General features: G+C 41.7%; 1 protein-coding gene across 7 annotated transcripts in view; it reads left to right on the forward strand.

The window, feature by feature from the left end:
- Window positions 1–22,097, forward strand: part of MEF2A (myocyte enhancer factor 2A) — an 81,347-nt gene that overhangs the window by 55,441 nt on the left and 3,809 nt on the right. For 4 of the 7 annotated variants that reach the window (XM_012578078.5, XM_072933971.1, XM_030281660.4 and 1 more), the window contains 6 exons: window positions 2,398–2,617; window positions 2,955–3,014; window positions 12,701–12,891; window positions 14,477–14,500; window positions 18,045–18,171; window positions 21,693–21,819. In XM_012578078.5, coding sequence (XP_012433532.1) covers window positions 2,398–2,617; window positions 2,955–3,014; window positions 12,701–12,891; window positions 14,477–14,500; window positions 18,045–18,171; window positions 21,693–21,819 — 749 coding nt within the window. The remainder of the gene's footprint in view (window positions 1–2,397; window positions 2,618–2,954; window positions 3,015–12,700; window positions 12,892–14,476; window positions 14,501–18,044; window positions 18,172–21,692; window positions 21,820–22,097) is intronic. The other 3 variants (XM_030281661.4, XM_030281662.4, XM_030281663.4) reach the window with 1 other exon arrangement.

Below are 22,097 nucleotides of genomic sequence, written 5' to 3' on the forward strand. Positions count from 1 at the left end.
CAAGTTTGGATGTAGAAAGTTATTTAGATATTTAAAATCAAGGCTGCTGCAGAATGAGAGCCTCAAAACATTGTTCCACTGAAATTCCAACAGATACTTCCTTGAACATTGAAGGATATTTGAAAATTTTCTCCCAAGTGCCAATCCACTGTGTAGCCATAAATCACTTGGCTCCAGAACTTCAGTTTGGGGATAAAAGGAGTGGAAATGTTGCATGTGTTTTGTGGAGGTGTTCACGGTGACATTTAATTTCCACCTACAAAAATCAGTTAGTGTTGAGTATTGCTAAGTATTTTCCAAGAAAACTAATACAGGCTCTGCCACAGCCTTTGAATATTTTAAGAATGCAAATCTTGTAGCAGTTAAAGGAGATGAACTGTGTGGGTTAATCTGCACAGACCCTGGGGCACTTGAGTAGTGTCTCCAAATGACTGCTGATATTGGAAATCATTTCATCGTTCAGAGCCTAAGAGATCCCTGGGGACTGAACAGCAAACTGACAGTCATGACACCCAGCATCACTTCTGTCATGCTTGAATAAAGCCAATATATTTTGGGTTTTCTCTGTTTTGAAGATTTTGATATCTGAGTTTTCTGTGTTGAGGCATCTTCAGGTCTCATCTCTCGGTATGTTACAACTAAATGGGTTTTGGTGAACAGCCTATATGTCTATGTGGACATCAGTGTAAATAAAAAGGGCAACATTATTTTTTAGCTCTACAGCTCTCTATTTGTAACTCAGATTTGACCAGTTATGTTTCTGTTTCCAGTACTTCTGGGGCTGTATAAGAACACAGTTTCTCTTGTTCTCCAGCACTCATTGCTGTCAAAGGATAGGAATGAGGCAAAGCGTGAAGAATTCGCTCGTAACCAAATGAACACCATAGATGGGCAGACAGCCTTCATTGTAAGGTGTGGGGGGAGGCTGTCACTTATTGGTTCTGTATTGAGAAACCTACAGAAAAAATGTTCCAGTTGTTACCTCCTAGCAGTGTGTTCAGCATACTTCAGGTATTTCCAGTTTAGTTTGAGCTGCTTGACAGTGTGCTGTGTAAAAACACCCTGGTTTTGGTAGATACCGAGTAGTTTCCAGTAGTTTCCCCTGAAAACAAGCACCAACGGGGCTTGTCATTGGTTAGATACTGTGAATGATTTGCTAGCTTTGTGTTGTTCTGCTTCATTAATTTTTCCTTCCATCTGTGCCAAAAATTGATGATTATTCTTAGAATGCTTCAGTAGGGACATTGTTGTTGTCTCTCACTAGTAAGAGATTTTGTTTCATGTAGAGAATATGTTCTACTCTTTTAATTAGTATAGTTATTGTGACATTTCTTGTATTATATAACTTTTCATGTAGAAGTATCATTCTAAGTGATTTTTAAACTATAGATGATGAAATTGCGTTTTTTAAAGGTATTTGCTAGGTCATGTGTGTTGGTCAATTGCCTTTGACTCCTTAATCACAACTATCACCACTCTGTTCGGTCTATAAATACTGCTGGGGCTTTGCCCTTAAATTGTACCTGTCATGGTTTTGTTTCCAGTAATTATGAGAGTTGTGAAAAAAAAATAGTCCCTTTTGTTTCAGAAACCCATCACTGTCAAAGGATAGGAATGAGACAAAGGCCAAAGAAGTTAGTCATGACCAAATGAGTACCATAGATGGGCAGGCAGCTCAGCTTTTGATTCAATTAAATTGTTGAATAACAAACATATATACTGCAGAAAAACAGTTGTCTTTTAAATAATGCTGTAAAAACTAGAATTAAAAAAAATTAGATTTGCAAAAAAGATGGAGTGGTTATTTGAGCAGGGGTTTGGGGAACCTGAAATGTTTAAATTCAAATTATTGAGCTTTGTGATTTTCTAAAGATCTGTTTATTTTTTTAGTCTGTTGAAAAAGCAAAGTGTTAGAGATTGGTAGCAAATTATTCCTAGAAAATGTTATTACTAACTTGTTCTTTTTTGTGTGATAACTCTTTGCAATGTGCATGTTTATGCTTACATTTTGAAGGTACAACAATTCATTGATTTGTAGACATGTTTAGCTTTTCATTGCTTTGTAATAATCCAATTAACTGTTAAATTTGTTGTGTTTATAAACTTGTGAATTCATATGAATACTTTCAGTTTTCTCTCTTTGAACTTTACATATTGGAGAAGTTTGAGTAATTCTTTGGAACTGTAATTATGCGATGTATAAGAATTTAACACCGTACTTTACAACAAATGGATGTTTTAAAGCTGTATGCTTAATAGAGTTTAAAAACTAACAGAATTAACTTTAATAAAAACCAGCAAACTGCTGTAACTGAGTATTTTTCTAATGTGCCATTTCTGCAAACACAGTCAATGCTCACGGTGGTGTCTTGTTGTTCCTCGTCTTCTCTCCCGCAGCCTGGCTTGCCTGCCCAGAACTTCTCCATGTCGGTGACGGTTCCAGTGTCCAACCCCAACACTTTAACCTACAGCAACCCCGGGAGCTCCCTGGTGTCCCCGTCGCTGGCCGCCAGCTCCTCGCTCACGGACACCACCATGCTGTCCCCGCCCCAGAGCAGCCTGCACCGCAACGTGTCCCCCGGGGCGCCGCAGAGACCGCCCAGCGCCGGCAGCTCAGGTGAGCTCTGCTGCAGCCCCTCCTGCACCGTGCATCTCCTGCAGCGCCCGCAGGAGCCCTCCCAGTCACCCCTCCTGCACCTGCACATCTCCTGCAGCGCCCGCAGGAGCCCTCCCAGCCACCCCTCCTGCACCCGTGCATCTCCTGCAGCGCCCGCAGGAGCCCTCCCAGTCACCCCACCTGCACCCATGCATCTCCTGCAGCGCCCGCAGGAGCCCTCCCAGCCACGCGTTCTCAGCGCTGTCGCTGCATGTGCACAGCTGAAGTTTAGACGTACACAATTACACGATACTGTAATGGGGCAAGTTGGTTTAATGCTCTGGCTTATTTTGATTAGGTGGAATGCTGGGGACAGCTGATCTCTCAGTGCCAAATGGAGCTGGTACCAGTCCAGTGGGTAAGTGCAGTATCGTGTCTTTGTTATAAAAAATAGTCTCGTGGTTTCGGTTTCTCAGTTATTCAAAAGCAATTTTTTATTTTGACTCTTTGGAAAAAGTGGCTGTGGAGGAACAAAGGTCATAATTTTTTTAGCTGCACTGTTATTGTCAAGTTTTATAAATTATTATCAGGCATTTAACTTTTTTCTGCTGTGCCCTTTCCACTTCAGTAATATTTGCCTTTTTTATTTTAGTGGTTTTCAGTACTAGCGTGCTGCTGCTTTTGAGTTTCTCTACAGGTGTAATTGCAGCATTCTAAAAACATCTTGTTTGCCAAATCTGAACTATTGCACTAAAGGCAGTTCAGCTCAGTTCTTAACTTCAGTATTTGCAGGACCTGGATGTTTGATTCTGGTTGTGGTGCCAATCAGAATGAAGCAAATACAGACTGTATTGTTTGTATTGCCATGTGTATCTTGCTAATCATTTTCTAGCAATTACATGAAGAAAGCAATAAATCTTGGAAACTGACAGCTAGGATCTGTCTTAGTTTTGGATGATGATCAGAATTTCTTTTGAAAACAAATTAGAGATTTCACCAAAAATCAAATCCACAGTATTTTTTGGCCTTCAGTAAAAAATCTATGATAGCGCTTTTTCATTTCAATAATATTTTGTCTCCGCTAAACAAGATTTAACACTCTGATAGAGGGACAGGCAGCCACTGAAATGTGTCGTGCCACAGACAGACAAAATAAATGACAGCTCACCCACTTTGGTCACATTCCTCCTGTGCCTCTGGAAGCCGTGCTGGCTGAAGGTCAGTTTTGCAAACACACCCAGCTCCCCTTGGGAAGTGTTCATAGCATGGAATTAGAGAAGCAACTGTTGACCTTTCAGTGTTTGCCCACTGGCTACTTAGTGTGGCAGCTGGGAAGAAGTTCTTTGAACATCAAGTCAGGCAGTTGAATTGATGAATAAAAAATGTTGCAACTCTCCAAGGCTGAAAGCACAGGATTGACTTTCCACTCTATCCATTCCTTGGCTGTGTGCAGCAAAGATATGAAATATTAAAGAGTGGTTTCCATCAGGTAAGCAAGATTTTAAATGGAGGAAGCTTCCTCAGTTGAAAAAAGATGACTATTTTTAGAAACTGTAGAGGTCAGATGTTGATTTCCATAGAATTTTTCAAGTCAGACTAAATAAGTTTATTATCAGGCTGTTTCAGGCCTCTTTTCCCAAATCAGGCTTTATTAAGCCCAGCTTCAGATTTAAGACTCCTTCCTTCAATAAGCAAATAAAACAGTGCTTGCTATAGGGTATCAAACTCTAGAAATGCCCAGTTACAGCAGCTTGGGGGACATATTTAATGCAGTAAAATGTTTTCCTCCTTGCATTTATTAATAGTTTATGTAAAAAGTCAAAATGCATCACTTATCTCTTACTTTGCAGAACATCACACCCAAGATGTTATACATATACCCACTCACTTCTAGAAAGGTTTGTCATGCAAGTGAGCGTTGTGACTGTACAAGAACAGGGGAACATCTTTAAGTACCTCTAGTGAAACTCAAATACCTGGTTAATACCAGAATGCTAAATCAGAGGGGTACCCAGAGTTGTCAGAGCTCCACTTGCTGTAAGTGATGGCATAAAAACTTTGTAACTATTGACAGGTGCACAGGAACCTTCTCAGTTACAACCACAATCAAGAAATCATACGTAACCAGATTGACTAAATCTGCTGTCAACTTGAGCTTGACAGCTGCTGTTGAAATGTATCTCATGTTAATTATGTCTGCAGACAATAATGGTTTTAGTTTCTTGCTGCATTTATTGGAGAATTCACTTTTAAAAAAATTATTTTCTGCTTTTAGCTTCCAGGTAGTTTTTTTTTTTTAAACTTCTCAGGAATGGAGAATTCTCCTGTGGATGTAGTGAAAGGTCACATGCCATATTTGCAGCTCACAATTTATAGGAGTGATGTCCGAGGTAAAGGTGGAGTACTGGCATATCCATATTCCCATGTATTCTCTTATAAATAAATAAAGGAGAGCTCCATCTTCTTCAGTATTATGAAGTTCTTGGGAATCTGAGGTTTTGTTCTCATTTTCTTGAAAGACACTTACATTGCTTTATCACTTAGTAACAAGCAAGAAAAGGTTATCTTGCTTATTTGGGACCCAGTTCAAACAAAGATGTTGCATAAAATGGCTCATATTGAGTTCACACAAGTCCTTTTCTCAAGTCCTGTGTAACTTGATTGGAATGGAAATCATTTGCTTTAGCAGTCAATCTGCCAACTTAACAGTTTTTCTGTGGAAAATAACTTTGAGTAAAAATATCTGCATGTTGTAGCAAAGATTGGTAGGTGGTTTTTTATATCCAGAACAGAAAATTTTGTGATCACTTTATAATACTGAGAGCTTACTTCACATGCAGCTGTCATAACTCTGAAAAAGCATTTTCATTTTGTAATATTTTTAAAATTCTACCCACCACATGAAAAACATTTGCTGAAAATTTTTACTTGGCAAATATACCATTTTTGAGAGGGAAAAAATGTCCAGCATTATAATGGAGCTTGCTCTAGAGGTAATTTATTTTTTCTGTTAATTAGATCATATGTTTCTGAGCTAGAACATTGATGATTTTATTGCTCCTGGTCAATGTTAAACCCCATTCAGTTTCTGATGGGCATCAAACGTGCTCCAGGAGTCTCATATGACCAAGATGGGAAGAACACTTCAGGCAAAGTAGAGCCTCACGTGCCCAGATACAGGGGAGAGATGATTTGGCTTAGGAATGGATGGATGGATGGATGGATGGATGGATGGATGGATGGATGGATGGATGGATGGATGGATGGATGGATGGATGGATGGATGGATGGATGGATGGATGGATGACATTCCACTTTGCCATGAGTTCTGCTTTGCTGTGTTCCAGTAGATTGGTATCATCCCCTGAAGCATCCACATGTTCCCAGTGAAATGCACTTGCAGTGACCTTGTGCCATCCTTGAGGACTCTGAGAATCAGAAAAGCTCAGAAGTGCCCCCACAGTTGCTCATTCTCTAGTTTTTCTTCCACACGTTTCACGTGTGGTGTTTAGCCAGAGCCATGCCAAGGACCTGAGCTGCTTTTCATTGCCAAGGCCGTATGAAAACCATGAATGTTAAGACCTAAGTTCTTCCCAGTCCCAGGGGATTCTTAAGGAATTTTTAGAAGTGGAAGCTGTTTATGATTTCACAATGACACAGTATTTTCTGTCTGTACATTTCTGTGTCAGGGAAATAGCCCTTCTGATCAATAATGCAGATTATGGACACAGTTAATCTTCTGGAAAACAAGAAAAAAAGCAAAATAACTTTTCTTTCCTCTTACATTTTTACCATCAGGAGAATGGATAAAAAAGATCTGGTCTGCTTGAGTACTGAATGTCTCCTCTTTGTTCCAGAGCTGTATCTTCTTTAATGTCCTCACTGATCTTCAGGTTCTGAGAATGTGAAGTAACCTCAGGAATACTGATTTTCTTTGGAGCAGAACTAAAGGGTGTATCTGCTGGAAAAGCTGGGTCTTGTGAGCTGTTGGATCTCTACTAAGAGTCAGTCTAGATCATGTGTGGTCTTTTATCCTGGCCCGAGGAGGGATTTTGCAGAGGTGCCACTGACAGCTTGCACATGCCTGTAAACTGCTTGGAGCTGGCAGAAAGGGATCAAGAGAGAACTGGGAATAGCCACACCTGTAAATGGTTCCCTTTGTCTTGAGGGCTTGGCTGATGGGGGAGGCTTCTTGTTTGTGAGGATAAAAAAGAATCTCTGAGCTTGGTTTTGCGCAAGTCTGAATTTGCTGCAATCTGGAGTGCACCAGAGGCTTCAATAACAGAAAGGCTCTCTGTGCACACCTTTCTAGTTGTGTTTGGTTTGTGAAATGAGAGACACCCCTCCTGAAAAACACCTCTTGCAGTTTCAGGCAGATGTTCTGCATTGATGCTAGCAGCCTCTTCCTTAAGAAAGCAGCTTTCTTCTGCCTCTACCGCACTCTGACATTTCCCCAATGTCCCCTTGCCAGCCTATTAGCCTGCATCAGCTACAAGCTTTGCCCTGTGGGGGAGGAAGGACCACCTTAGGAAAGGAGCTGTAAATAAGCCCTGAGCATGTTCCTACTTCAGGCTGTTCACTCCTGGAGTATTTCAGGTCTGTGCTTCCTCTTCAGTGTGACAGCAGGAGCAGTCCCAGGCAGTGTTTCAGAGCTCCTCACTCCCCAGCTCTATGGAGAGGGATCTGACTTCAGAATGTTTGTTCACCTGCTGCTAAATGCAGCACACAGAGGTTCCTGCTGTGCTGTCAGCAGTGCCAGGGCATCGTGGTTTGCCTTGCTCTGGTCTCTGATCTCTGACAGGACGCAGGTCAGCCCAGCAGCAGGGGTTCACCTCCTCCAGGGAGGGGCTGAGGCATCCCTGAGGAACTGGAGGCCAGCCTATGACTGCTGCAGCTTCCTGGCTCTCCTGAAGGAAAGGGAGTCCTGGGAGTGAGCTGCAGAGCAGCTGTTCCACAGGGTGTGAGCTGAACCCTTTTCCTTTGCTGGACCTTACAGCACAAACAAAGGCTGATCCATCCATCTCTGATTAAATCAGCTCACAAGAAATGACTGGCTGAAATCAGCATAGAAAATGTGCTGGTAAAAAAAAAAAACAACTTGATTTTTTTTTTTTTGCTGTAGTTCTTTCTCCTTGGAAACCATCCATCTGCATGACATGAGGTCAGTTCAGCCCCTGAACTACCCTTGGTTTCAGTTGAAATTTCATATCTTGCGTTGTGTGTTTGTTATCTTACCAAAATTTCTGATTTACTGAGAGATACATGACAATTCTGGTTAGAATTTGTCATACAGAGAACAAATTATTAATCTCCCAGCCAGGTTAAAGTAAATCTCAACATTTACATAATGTCCCCTTGCCCAGCATACACTGCCACATCCCAGGTTCTTGTAAACATGTCATTTCTCTTCTCCTTTCTTTGCCACTCTTTACATTGGCTTTGTGTAGACACACAGAAATCATCAAGTTTAGGAAGCAAACTGGTGTAATTAACTGTAATCTGTTTAATTCACAGAAGACCTAAAAGACATCCAGTTGCTGTTGGTGATGTTTCACTCAAATACAAGAGCAATATGCCTTTATTTAGGTTTGCTGTTGCATTCTGAATAATAACCACCCCTTTAAATTCTAAATATCCTTGAAAATTCTTTCTCCTTTTATGTAGCTGTAGGCAAAAGCAAATTTCCAACAACCTGAGAAATGAGCTCTTTTTAAAGTTCTGTAACATGACTAAGCATTCCCTTGACATTTAGTCATGTGTATTTCTTTTTGCTGCCTTTTAATGTCTAAAGTACTGCCTTAGAAGCATAAATCTTACATGTTTCAAGACTGTATATTACTATCAAAGGTATATTTGAATTCTAATTGTAGTATTATCTGAGGTATTGATTTGTAAAGATCAGTAGAAATGCATTTATTTCAGATTGCTTGAGATATTACAGTAAATTCTTTCCAAAGCTAATACAGAACTGGAGCCTTTTGAAAGGATGGTAGAATCAGCAGTGATTGTTGTACAGAGCTGAAAATGGTAGGAAAGGCATATGCTGTTTTTAATTTGCATTTGAATCTGTCATACTAACCCCAAAGTAAACAAGTGGAGCAACTAATGCACACAGAAATGCTATTGTTGGTTTTTCTTGCAATATGTCCCCTTGCCCAAGGTTCTTCATGTCAGTGTTTTCCTTCAGTAGATCTTATCTGGCCTCCTGATGCCTCATGAATCAATGGCTTGTTGCAAACACAATTTTCAGTTTGCTTCTAATTGTGTGACGTCTGTTGGGTTTTTTGATGTCACTTGAGGCATAAATATTTATTTACTACAATCATTTTTTTTTGCTTGATCTTACATGGCTTAGCTGCTTGCCCACAGTTATTCCAAAACTGTCTATAACTTGCTCAGTTTTTCTCCAAAATTAACAAAAAAAAAAAGAAAAAAAAAAAGAGAGAGATTAATGGCATCAATGCCTGTAATTTATTCCTTGAGTAGTAATAAGTACATGGAGTACTTTCCAGCCACGTGTGTTCATTGTTTTAGCTGATGTGATTTATGTAGTGAAATATGAGTCTGGCTCATGTAATTGAATGCTGTGTCTTGGGCTGCAGGACAGTAAATGAGATTAAGCTGTATTATGTCTCTGAAGGCAGAATATCCAGTTGGTATCATGGGTGGGTTGTAACATTTCACTTCAGAAAAGAAGTTGCTTCAAAAGTAAACACTTTCTGGCTAAACAAGAAGTAAGCTAATGCACGTTGGCAGGTTTTGTTATCATCAAATCTAATTAAATTATGATTCATATAATTGAGAGCTTATATTTGCATTGGTGTCTGTTTTCCAAAGGACTGTTTTGAACATGCTTTCACGTCTGTTTTAAGGAATTAAAAGTTAAACAAAACTCTTCCTTCGGGAGTAAAAAGGGGTTGTATTTTTACACATATGTAAGATTTTATATTCTGTTTCGATTTCCAGTTTGAAAACATTTTTAAACATAAAGCATTGTCTTTAGGGAAGATCTATAGCGGGTACAGAAACAATTTCTGTATTATATGAAATAGTAAGTAGAATTTATGGAGTTATTAAGGCCTCGGTTTGGCAAAGGGCTGTGTAGTTGCATCATCCTGTACTCATTATCTTTTTCTGGCTCCTGACCTTGCTCTAAGAAATACCACACATTTAGTTATCCTTTCACTCTTAACTGATAATTTGATTTTCTTATTAGATTATTAAAAGGAAAAAGGCTTGAAGTTTCATACTAAAAATGAATATTCTGCGCTCTTAATGCAGCCCCAGCATATGATCCATCAGATGATCGATACACACACTCCAGTGTTTGCTCAGTGTTCAGTGCCAGCTCTTTATCACAAAGGGCTGCTATTGGATTCATACCTGTAGTATTGCACTCTTAGGAGAGTTTTTACTGCTGTTTCTCCCATTTTAATATATTCTAAACACTCCTTTTGAGAAGTGCTCAGCCTTTTGTCAGAAGAAATGCTTTGACTGCCCTGCTGCCGCCTGATACTGCGCAGAGCAGGCAGTGGCACAGAGTTTGTTGTTTGTGACAGCACCACTAAAAGCATGAAATGTTTCTGAAGGATTGGCAGAGCCTTGGAACAAGGTCTCAGGAAATGACTGGATTGGGTGTGGAAGAGAGACACTGTCCAGATTTAACACATGGGCTACCGAAATACTTGAACCAGAGACAGGAAATGGTATCATAAGATGGCCCAAAGTGTACAGAACCCCTCTGTTTGTACAGAGTGGGATTGTTGTGCAGCTTAAACTGCTCAGAGCTCACAGCCCTGCTGTGGAAAGGTGACACTGACAGCCCCAGTGAGTAATAAAATGCTATTTATTATTGCATTAAAGCCAGACTTTACTTCCGTTGTAACAGTAAGTTCTTTAAATGCTCTGGCATTTTTGCTGAAAATGGGAGGTGCCATAACAAAGTTTCAGATATAATTTGGTGAAAATTATGCCACTTTCTGGTATTTTTCCTCCCTAGAGTGTTTGCAAATCCATTTATTTTTTACCCTGTCCATTGTGTAGGATGTCTCTCAATCTCTGCAGGCTGGCTGTAACTCATGCTGCTCTCATTTATAATGGATAGGAATTGATGCATAACTGTGTTAACTAAATCATGATTCTACAAAAACCGTCTCTGTTTCAGGAACCTTAAGGGTATCACAGCACTTAATTTCTCCTTTTGGCTTGTTGGTTTTAATATGTGACCCAGCTGTGAAGAGTTTTCTCCTACCAGTCAAGAGTATATTTAGCTCTAGTGTGTATTCTCAGCTCCAACCCAAGTTTTCAACCACTCCACCTAAATTTTATCACTAACCTAGAAGCATCTGAATAAGTTCTGCTGTTTTCTGCTGAAGAATGTAGATCCTTTAATCATAAAATCAGTTTTTGCTGTGGTTTTTACTACAGAAGGAAGAATGCTGACATAAAAAACTTTACTTTCTGCTGTGTTCCTTCTTTCCCCCATAAGTTCGGAGTTAAAAGTCATATTCCCATACCTCCTATGCAAATGCTTCAGGAAAGTACTAAATTAGAATGACTCCTCCTTGCTCTGTTAACCTTGGAAAACTCAAGGGACATATCAGACCATCCATGTATGGTCAGGCTTTTGGCACAGTGGGAAATCCACATAGTGAGTAAATCCAGAGGAGGCCTCCTCGCAGCATCCTGGTGAATTCCCATCGAGCTTCTCAGTGTGCCCTGGCTGAATGTCTTGGTAGTACCAGGCACCTCCATGAAGTTTTTTGCCCTTGCTGAGATATGTTGCTGTTCTTCCTTCTTGCTGTGCTTTTAAAGGCATTAAAAATGTTGCTAAAGAAGGTAGAATGTGACACTGACAACTTTCTTATTTTAATTGCTTTTAGATTAATATGTATTTAATGCAATAAAATTGGATTGGGCATAAGGGCCTATTCAAATTAGAATAATAATGCAAAATTCATGCCAGCGTGGCGCTATGGGCGATTAAGAGAGAATTTCCCACACAGTGAACTTTGTCTCACAGACTTTTCCCTGATTGTGCCTATAAAAGCTGCTTTCAGACCTGCAGTGTTAGTGCAAACAGAATGTTACTATGAATTGTGTTTATTTATATACACACACACAGATTCTGTAGGGTGAACTGTGGGGTTCCCTGTTGCAAAATTCTCCTTAACAACTTTTTTTCTGTTTGCAGCTGAATAAGGTTTGTGTATTTTGGGAATTGTTGCTATAAATATGATTCTGTGATTGGAATGTGGCTTTAAAATTTTTTTCTGAGAAATATATTTTGGTTAACATGATTGGTGCTTCTGTCAGGATGGGAAAATAGAATACTGGACACTCCACTGATTACTGCCTTGGTGCTGTTTTCTGGTCAGTTCTGAGTGTAAGCTGAGGCCTCTACCTTGAGCATCTTCAACTCTTGGGGATTTCAGTGTTGAATCCTGGACCTGTAGGCTTTGGCTTGTCCAATGCCACTTAAAATGAGTTCCAGGAGTGAGATAGAGAAAGACTTTGTTAAATAAACCTATGGGCATAAATGATGTGGATATCTGGAATGAATGTGAAGGGAGAAGATTTGTTCCCCTCATTGTTGCTAAATATAATAATCAAGCAGTAAATACTGATACTGAAATTAGTCCTAGAGATCTTGGAGGTACATGAAGAATAAATTTTAGAAACAGAGACTTTAAGAGCTGATCTTTTGTTCTCACAGGCAGCAATTCAGTGTAGTACATGCTCTCTCTGTGGGGGTGGGGACCAAGAGGGGTGTGCAAAACCCTCACTTTTCTGCAGGCTCAGCCTGGAGGAGCTTCAAAGGGCAGACTAAACACAGCGGATGTTATTAGAAATAGTTCTTTGGCAATTTGCTCTTCTCAGCGTTTAAGCTGCCACAGCGTGCCCTTGAAGTGATATTCCCTTTCCATATTGATCCTCTGGTCAGAGTGGTTTGTGTTTGTTCAATTGTTCAATACTCGGCCCCTTGTGGGAAGTTTGCTATCGGAAGTTTTACGAAATAAATATTTCATAAGTGGTGCATGAGCACCAAAATTTTGTATTGTCCTTCTCCTCAGCCTTACGGTCCATTTGTTTTTCCTCTTTCAGGAAATGGGTTTGTGAATTCCCGAGCTTCACCAAGTCTACTTGGTACCAGTGGTGGTGGGAACGGCCTAGGCAAAGTCATGCCTACAAAGTCCCCACCTCCACCAGGAGGAGGAAACCTTGGCATGAACAACCGCAAACCCGACCTCCGTGTCGTCATCCCACCCTCCAGCAAGGGCATGATGCCACCACTGGTGAGTTAAAACATTTACAGTTCTGGGTCTGGCTTTGTGGAAATGGGCTGTTCTGCCCACACACACAGGGAGGAACTGTCTCACCTGCTTACCATAAGGTACATGAGACAAGGGGTGTTTGTATTCTGAAATGCCACTGATGAAAATCAGAAGTACAGACTGGGATGCGAGGACAAGTTCAGCTTGTAAGGAATTTTTATAGCTGTAAAACAGCAGTCTGACCTGAATGTGGTAAGAGCACAATCATAGAGACAGGGCTGGGGTGTTTGATTTGACATCCTTCTGACTTGGTACTGCAAACTCCGGTGGTTTGGAGGATGTGGGTTTTAAAAAGGGTAATCCATTACTCCGTGGAGGAATGGCTGATCTTATTGGTGATGTGAGCTCTATTAATGTGCCCTAAAGCACATTTTGTACCTGTTTTTCCTGGGTCATAATGGCTGTGGGATGTGAAGTGCAGCTTCTGTGGTGAGGAAGGGCTGAGAGCAGCGCTGCTCTGATGTGGCACCGTGGAACGTGACCTTGGCTGTCCTCAGGGCTCTCGTGTCTTCAGCAGAGCCATCAAAGGCTGCTGGGGTGCTCTGCAGTGCTGCTCTGCACTTTGGCATCTGGGCTCCAGTGCTTGTCCAGCCAGGCTGGGAATAGCACACGAGTTTCGTGTCAGCATGAGGCAACCACGGCCTCGAGCCCAGAACAGGTCTTGCAGGAAGTGTTGCTCTGGTTTTCCTTTAATTTACTTGGCCAAATCCTTTGGTCTTAGTCTTTTGCTGCCATGTAGAAATCTTCAATGTCTCTGTGGATGTTTTCTGTATATGGAAGAATGGGCCATAACCAGGAGGAGCAGGATATAAACAACACAAGTACTCTCTGTATGATTCCTATTTGTCTTTAAGCTACAGCAAGTGCTTACATTTGTTACTGGTACTCATGATGAATAATACCAAATTAATCCAAGTAACAAAAGCTATAATTAGCCTCAGAGTAATGATTCTTGAAAAAAAAAAAAGGTTTTTCTAGGAATACTGAAATGTAGGAGAGATAGGAAGTACACTGGCTGATCATTACAGTGACAATTAAATTTTTAATTAGAAATAGAAGCAATAATGTAGCTCTGATGTTAGTGGTGCACAGCACCTATTTAATGTTGTGTCGTGAAGGACAACATAATATTCAGCTTTGGGTTTGTCTGTGTTTTGGGGGTAATTAGGAGATTTCAGAGTAGATGCCGACATGGAACGATGGTTGTATTGTGGAAAGTACTTTGTTGCTGAGCTGGTTTATTGGATCATTGCAGCCAGAGACTGCCGTGCTGCACACCCACGTGGGCAGCCGTGTCCTTGGGGTCACCAAGCTCCTGCTGCACCAATTTCCCCACAGCCATTGTTCTCAGTACAGCAGGTTTGATGTGACACGAATTTCATGAAGTATTACATTTCTAGCAGTATTATCTACAGAATCAGGTGGCAAATCCACATTATTAATTAAAATGATTGAAAATCCTGAAGCACAAACGTGACTTTTTCTTTCATTTGAAAGCAATGCTATTTTTAGTAACTGTGTTATTCCTCTTGTTTGCTGAGTACAGTCGGAGGAGGATGAATTGGAGTTGGTGAGTTTGGGCTGCTGTTTGCTGAGAGACAGCAAGATGCTGGAAATGTCTTTCACTACAGCTTTTTAACTGTAGTTTCATTACATATTTTAAATAATTCCAGTGTTCCCTTGGTAGCAGACAAAAATACATTTGTTTTATCAAACTAAAAACCTGACCAATTCAAGTTGAAAACACGTTCAAAGTCAGCACTTGCCATTTGTAAACCTCTAATTTTTTTTCCTGAAAATGTTTCTGTTTTTCTTGGAGGGAACATTGGAAAAGAGCCTTACAAAGTAACTGTCCATGTGTATAGGATGTGTACTGCCTTCTGTATGAAATACAAATAATCACTTCCCATCCCCTAAATTATTGGAATATTTTTAGGAAGTGGCTTCACTTGTGAAGTTCTTCAGATTGTAACACCAGCCCTGTGTTACTTCTCTCCTTTCAAGGAGATGACATCATTGCTGGTGAGGTCACCTTTTTGGAGGTTAGAATTATTTCATCCTGCGTGAGATTATCAAACCACAGGGGTGTTCCCTGTTTACCAAAAGGAACAGAGAATTGCAAATGAATAATTCTACCTTTTTTTCCAGTGGAAAGATATTCTGCTTTTAAAAGGAAACTCTTGGGATTTGTGTGTTTTCTATTTCTTTTTCCCCGAAGGTTTTAACATTTGGCATTCTCTCTGGAAAATTAACGTAAGGCTAAAATAATTCATAACTTATTTTTAGAGCAAATTTCAAATTGTTTGGCTGCTGTGGCACAAACCAGGCAGAAGATGCTGTGTCAGAGTCACAGAGAAATAAATCAACCTATTGCAAACCTTGACTCGTAATTGAACATGGACCTGTTGCTAATATGAGGCTCTAATTGCATGAAAGCATGGAAAATTTAGTGATTTAGATAAATTTCTTGATGAATGCATGCTGCTGGTTGATATTTACCTTAAATATGAGAAATAGAATTAAAAAGTAAGGGAAAATGCTTTTTGAAATTCAAATTGAAGTTTTTAAGCATTATTGGGATGTCTTGCTCATCGAGCAGTGAGAGAGCTCTCCCACTTTCCTCTCACCTTCAGAAAGGAGTGTCTGCTTTTCAGTGCAGAAGGAAAGCTCAGTGTAAAAACAATCAGATACCGTTGGGATTGGGGTTGGGATTGGGGTTGGGGTTGGATGGGGTTGGGGTGAAAGCCCTTGGCCTGTGGGATTCCCCCTGCCCGCGGTCGGAGCACTCCCGTGTGCGGCGTGGGCCATCTAGTGATGGAACCGGGACAAAGAACGCTGCAGGCTCTGCCTCAAACGTGCCAGAGAAACACAGGCTACACCTGCAGGCTCCTGCCCGCTGCTAATTCCTGTCTTGGGAAGCAAATCCCGGCTGTGAACACTTGCTCTGTGTGGTTGGAGCCGAGCACTGAATGTGAAAAGCAGCTACCAACAGTAGCAGAGCATGAAATAAAGATACTGAATTCTTCCTGCTCCATTTGCACCACTTAAAAAGATTAAAAGAAGAGATCCTGAAATTTGTCATGAATCTCCAAGGACAACAAATACTGGGCTCAACAAAATATTGCTTAGTGTCTTTGTGTAGCTGAGTGTTCCAAGAATTATATTCAGAAAGAATTTACCTCAGAAAACCACCTTTATTAGCCACTCAAAAAAAAAAAAAAAAAAAAAAAAGAAACCAAAAAAACCCCCGAATCCCATAAGGAAATCCTTTGGTCTGGATTGTTTCCCAGTATATTCCTCTTTACTTTTCCATTATGCAGTAATCCCAACTTTATAGGCAGCCATCCAAGAAAGCTTTGGAGAAAGGTCAATTCCTGACAGGCACAAAAATCTGCTCTAATAACATCTCTTTATGCCAGATAAACTTGGTCTAGGGGAGATTTTCAGAAGTACGTAAGTGATTTAAAGGGATCAATTACAGGAAATCAGAGGGACTTTCTCTGGGAGCTTTGAAACCTGGGAGCTCTGAAGCAGAGTGGGCACATCTGCCAATGTGTGTGTTTGGCAACAAATGCCAAAGAGCCCCCAAATCCTTGGGAGGCTCAAAGGTGGGAATTCAAGAGCCGCTAGACACAAGAGAGATCAGAAGCTCGCAGCTAGTGACAGCTGTGGCTAATTTTAATATGGGAGCTGTGATATATATTTCTTTCTTTAAATGGGAAAGATACAAGATTGATAACTCTCAATTCATCTTCATAAATTTAAGCTTAAAATTGAGCACAGCCCCATTTCTGTACCTGCTCATTCCGATATTTTTAAGGGAATGATGCATTTTTAATGCTGCTCGTTCTCTCAAGATTAGAGGGGGAAAAAAAATTAAGTGCTGCAGATCCTGAAATACCTGTGTCTGAAATAAGGGAAAGGAGTAGTAACTTCAGTCTTGTGAAGTTACGAAATGGATCCCTACCAAAGAGATGAGAAACTGCTCCTTTTGTAGCAAATTGTTTTTTCAGAGATAGAGAGAAGTTTGCTTTAGGAAAACGTATTTCCAGCAGATTGAAACCCAGCTCCTTGTAGAAATACAGGGTGTAGAACCTGCTGTTATTTCTAGAATTCTGCAGATAAAAGTAAATATCTATTCTTGAAAAATAAAACCCTAGCATTTTCTGTTCTTGTCAGTATTTATCATGGCCAAATGGTGTTGAACCTCATATTTTTCAGGAAGATTTGCAGTTGCCACCATGGACAGCAGAACGTTCTGTGGCAGCAGCTTTGCTGTCTGGTGCTCTTCACCACAGTGTTTAATTAATTTTCTAACCAGCAAATTTGGTTAGAGCTTATTTTGAGTGATATGTTTGCTGCAGATGTTCATTCCAGTATACAGGAAAGAACGACTGTTTTTAAAAAGCCAAATTGTGCCCACAGTTAAATTATCTGAGACAATCTAGTTTAGCTGTTTTCCCTGTCAGAAAAGCACCATTGCTCTTTGTGAACTCCAGTGTCATTTGCTTGGAAACATATCTGCATTATAACAAGTACTCTCTCAGTTTCTCAGGAACCATGGGAACAGCAAGATTATTTTATCACTGAAGTCTTATCAACACAAATTTAGAAGATCTCTGTGTTCCTTTCAGGACAGGTGTAGTCAGCACAGTGTCAAAACTGGTAGCTGAAATTTGGAAAATTGGATAAACAACTGTGAAGTGGGATAATCTCTTCTGGTGGAACTGCACCTCACCATCTGCACTAAAACCTCTTTATAAAAATAAGACTCAAAGCTCTTAAATCACTTAAGAACTTCTGAGAATTGTTTTGTGTATCCCTAAGAAATTGCTTTTATTTTTGTGTGTCCTACAACGCTAACACTGTTGAAGTCTGCATGCTTGGGAAGTGGCCCAGTGAGCCTTCAATTAATTTTTCATTTCAGTTTGCCACGGTCATTTTGGTTGTCTTGAAATATTTTAGCTTTTTAAGAAAATTAATCCTGACAAAAACGTGTCCCTAACTGGAAGATAAAGAGCAGCACGCTGCAATGCGATGCTCTGTTACGCTGGCACTGCGTTTCCTGTTGCTCTCCCTGTTCTCACGAGGTTTGTTGTTTCCATCCCTTGCAGAACCCCCAAAGGATAAGCAGCTCTCAGTCCACGCAGCCCTTGGCCACCCCGGTGGTGTCGGTGACGACTCCGAGCCTGCCCCCGCAGGGGCTCGTGTACTCGGCCATGCCCACTGCCTACAACACTGGTAAGCCTTGCCGGGGTCAGGGACTGCGCCCTCGGCACTGGGAGCGCAGGAAATTCACATTTCTGTCACACCTGACTCAGTTTCCTCTCCAGTTCAAGTGAAGGCTCTTACTCACCAAAACGGAGCCTGTAGCAATCCTGCCGGGAGCTGGAGTGCCTCACGTTTAGGCAATTGCTGATCCTTCAGTACTTCTGTTCTTCAGATGCTTTTGTTGTCTGCAAGACCTTAAAACTACTTTTTCTCCAAGCTGGGTGTGATGCAAGGCATTTGGTAATGTAAAAGTGATGAGTACTTGGCTGGTTGGGAAAGTAGTTCATGAAAGTCAATAATAAGTGATGGAACATGAGGCAACGGGAGCCCAGATTGCACAAGGGGAGGTTTAGGTTGGAAATTGGGAAAATTTCTTCACTGAAAGGGTTGTCCGACTTCCACCAGGGCATTGGTGGAATTCCACCCCCAAAAGATGGGATTTTATACATTTTCTCCACTTCTAGCTTTGAAAGTCTTCACTGCAGCTTTTAGTTTAGCCAGCAAGCACCTCACATCCTCTTGTATCTTTGTGCAAGGTGCAGGGAAAAGGATTGTCACCCGTGTCATCCATGTCACCCACCAGGCAGGGGCTGTCTGGGACCTGCACTGCCCACACCCCTCAGCCAGGGGCTGCATTTGCCCTGCAGCAGCTCCAGCCCTGAGGGGGTGCAGAAGCTGGGCTGCAGGAGCAGTGCCCTGGGCAGAGCTTTGGGGGTCAGTTAAGTGTGAGTGGCTGGATGTGCAGGCCTTGGTTTGACTCTTGGGCCAGACGTGGTTCAGCTCTTGTGTTCAGTGGCTGCTCAGAGCAAACCCTTCTGGTCCCTGCCCAGAGGAGCCTCACCTGACACATCCCTTCTGTGCAGGATGCAGTTTCAGGGAGCTGGTTCCATCCCTCACTCAGAATAACCTGTGAGCTGCTGGAATCTCAGGAAGCAGCAGAAGCAATGGGAACTAATGTTCTACGTAATGGACAAGTGCTGGGGTGTGATTTTCAACTCCAGCCCGTTTCCTTTGATAATGCAAATAATTTGTGCAAAGGTTTAGCCTTTTGTGGTTTTCACACACTTTAGAATCATTTCTATTAGATTGAGCCTTTCAGGGGATTTGCAGGAAGAAATTTGATGTTGAAACCAAATTGTCACCTGGGGATTCTCAGGGTAGTCACAACTTACAGCACAATTTCAGTTCTGCAGTTCAAGGACTAAGATAAAATTTAAATACTTTAATTGTTTTTCTGGATTGATAAGGTTGGTTTTTTTCAGGACTGGGAGGGATAGCTTCAGCTCTTGGATCCTTAATTAAAATGCTGGATATCAGTTTTCCACAAATACCCTATTTTATATAATCTGTTTGATATTCTGTAGACTGTTGGAGGAAGGGCCAGAACTGACTGAGTTACTGGCTCTAAAACAGTCCAAGCATTAAAAAAAAAAAAATTAAAACCCCCTGCAATCAGTTAATTAGTAATTGACACCTGAGCAGAGCACACCAAGCCATAAATAAATTCCTGGCTTCAGGTCAGCTGTTTTGCAGAGGTACAAACTTGCCAGTGCTGCTTGTGGGGGTCACAGCAGTGGTGGTTTCTGTGGTGCAGAAGGTGCTCTTGTGTGTACATCTCACATCAGGTCACTCCTGCAGCAGGAGTGTCCTCCTGCCACTGCCAGCAGATACGTGATTATTTAGGGAATTAATAATGCAGCTAATTGTCTAGTGACATATGTGCTCTTTGGAAAAATAGCTCCTCAAAGCCCTGTCACCAGACACATTCTGTCTGAAGTGTCAGAAGTTAATTGTCCATGGTCATAAAAGCTGTAATTGCAGTGGAAAAAAATTACATGGGAGCTGAATTCCTGTCAGTGTTTCCTTCAGGTCTGCTCTGACAAATCCCATCAGCCCAGCACATCCATCCCCAGGGCGTGCCTGGGCTGCACTGGGCAGGTGTTGGAAGCTTTGGCTTCTGGCTGCCTTGAATGCTCAGTGCATGTCTGGGTCACTGCAGGGGCTGCACAGTTGTTATTTTTTCTTTATTTTTTAAATTCAATTTTAGTCTTACAAAAGGGGCTTTTTGGGTCAGTCATCTTGGGACAAACCTTTCTGAAGCTGTGCAGAAATACGTGTGAGGGTTTTCAGAGTTTCAGCAGAAGTGACAACTGAGAAGAAATAAAAAGGCAGCCTAAGGAGCTTCACCTGCTGGGAGCAGCTGGGACTCCTGAGGCCTTCAGGAAGGTTCTTGCAGGGATGTCTGTGGCTCACTGACAGCACAGGGCCCTGCTGGCCCTGGATTCTCTTCCCAAGATGAGCTGTTTTAGGGAGATCTAGAATTTATCCACTGCAGACAGGTCAGTGCATGGGAGGGGGAGATTTTTCAAGAAGGCTCATCTCAGGGGAGAGAGAGAGATTGTAACGGTGGTGGCATTTTAGGACAATACTGTAAAAAACCCCAAACACAAATCAAAGCCTAACCCAGCTTAATGGAATGTTTGATTCCTTTGGTGGCAGTACTGCCTGAGTTTGGCTGCTCACATTTTGTCCCATTCTCAAGAGACTAAAAATTATTTTAAGGAAGATTCATTAGAAAATAATTAAAAGCAGAGAAGAGTTTAACTTTGTTTCCAAACCTGAAAGAAAACACGAGTGATAATGATCAAGTGTAAACAACTTCAGTTCTGTGAGTGAAGTGAGGAGTGAGGGAGCCCTGCAGCAGCCAGAGCCACCGGCTGGATGGGGTTGGAATAGATTTGAGCCCTCTGAGCTCCATTTAAGTTGAATTTCCAAAGAATTGTGTTTTCTTGCTTCACACAAAGAGGTTTCTTCTGTTCCTGTGATGCAGAGATGACAGTTTGATCAGACCCTGAGGAGTGCTGTTGTGAGGATGTGATGTGCTACAGCAGGATTGCACTGAGGGTCCCTGTGCCTGCCTGGGCAGCCAGTGCTGTTCAGGGGTCGGTTTGGGTGGAGGTTGTAGGACCAGGAGCTCTGTGGAACATGAGTCCCCAGATGGTACCTGTGTCTTGTCTGAGGAGCTGCCACCTCCCACCTGGGACTGAAACACAGCCCAGTGTCTGCAGCAAATTCAAGGCAAGATCCACCATCCCTGCCTAGTGACTCACATGGATTCTTCCCTTTTCGTTTCGTTTTGAAATGTCTTCAAAAATGCCAAGTCTGACTGTAAGGTGCACACCTCTGTATATACACTGCATTTATGTGTTGTACCTGTGAGTTTGGAACAGGCTCCCAGACAGCACATGGAGAATCTGAAAGCATATCGCAAAAAAAACCCCAAAACTATTCATTTGGAGGCCTCTGTATTGTTGAGCTCCCTGTGAGCTTGGCAGGATTGGTCCCAGACTTCAGAGTTTTCACGTTTGGATTCCTTTGGACCAGCTGCCTTTATTTGTTTTGGGCACAAAGCCTTTGTGTTTGTTTATGTATGTATGTTATATATACCAATCCCCCTATACATTACTTTGTTATTTGTCTTTCCCTCTTAGATTACTCCTTGACTAGCGCAGACCTGTCTGCCCTGCAGGGGTTTAACTCCCCAGGAATGCTGTCCCTGGGGCAGGTGTCTGCCTGGCAGCAGCACCACCTCGGTCCCGCGGCCCTCAGCTCTCTTGTGTAAGTACCCAGGGCAGCGCTGGGGGGCTGGAGCAGCTGCACCAAGGGAACGCTCAGCACATTTTAACCTCTTGTCTGTGCTGGAAAACATTTGTGTGTCGGGCTGTTTGTCCCTTCAGTCACCTCCAGCTGTGTCCCTGCAGGCTCAGCTTCTCACCAAGGGGGCACCTGTGCGGTGACTGAAATGTTTGGCAGTGGAAAATATTTGTTTGTTCTGAACTTCTGTAAATGCAGCTCAGACCTTTAATTAATGTTTTTTTTCACCTTTGCTCTTCCCA

This window comes from Taeniopygia guttata, chromosome 10 (genome assembly GCF_048771995.1).
Source record: "Taeniopygia guttata chromosome 10, bTaeGut7.mat, whole genome shotgun sequence".
NCBI lineage: Eukaryota > Metazoa > Chordata > Aves > Passeriformes > Estrildidae > Taeniopygia > Taeniopygia guttata.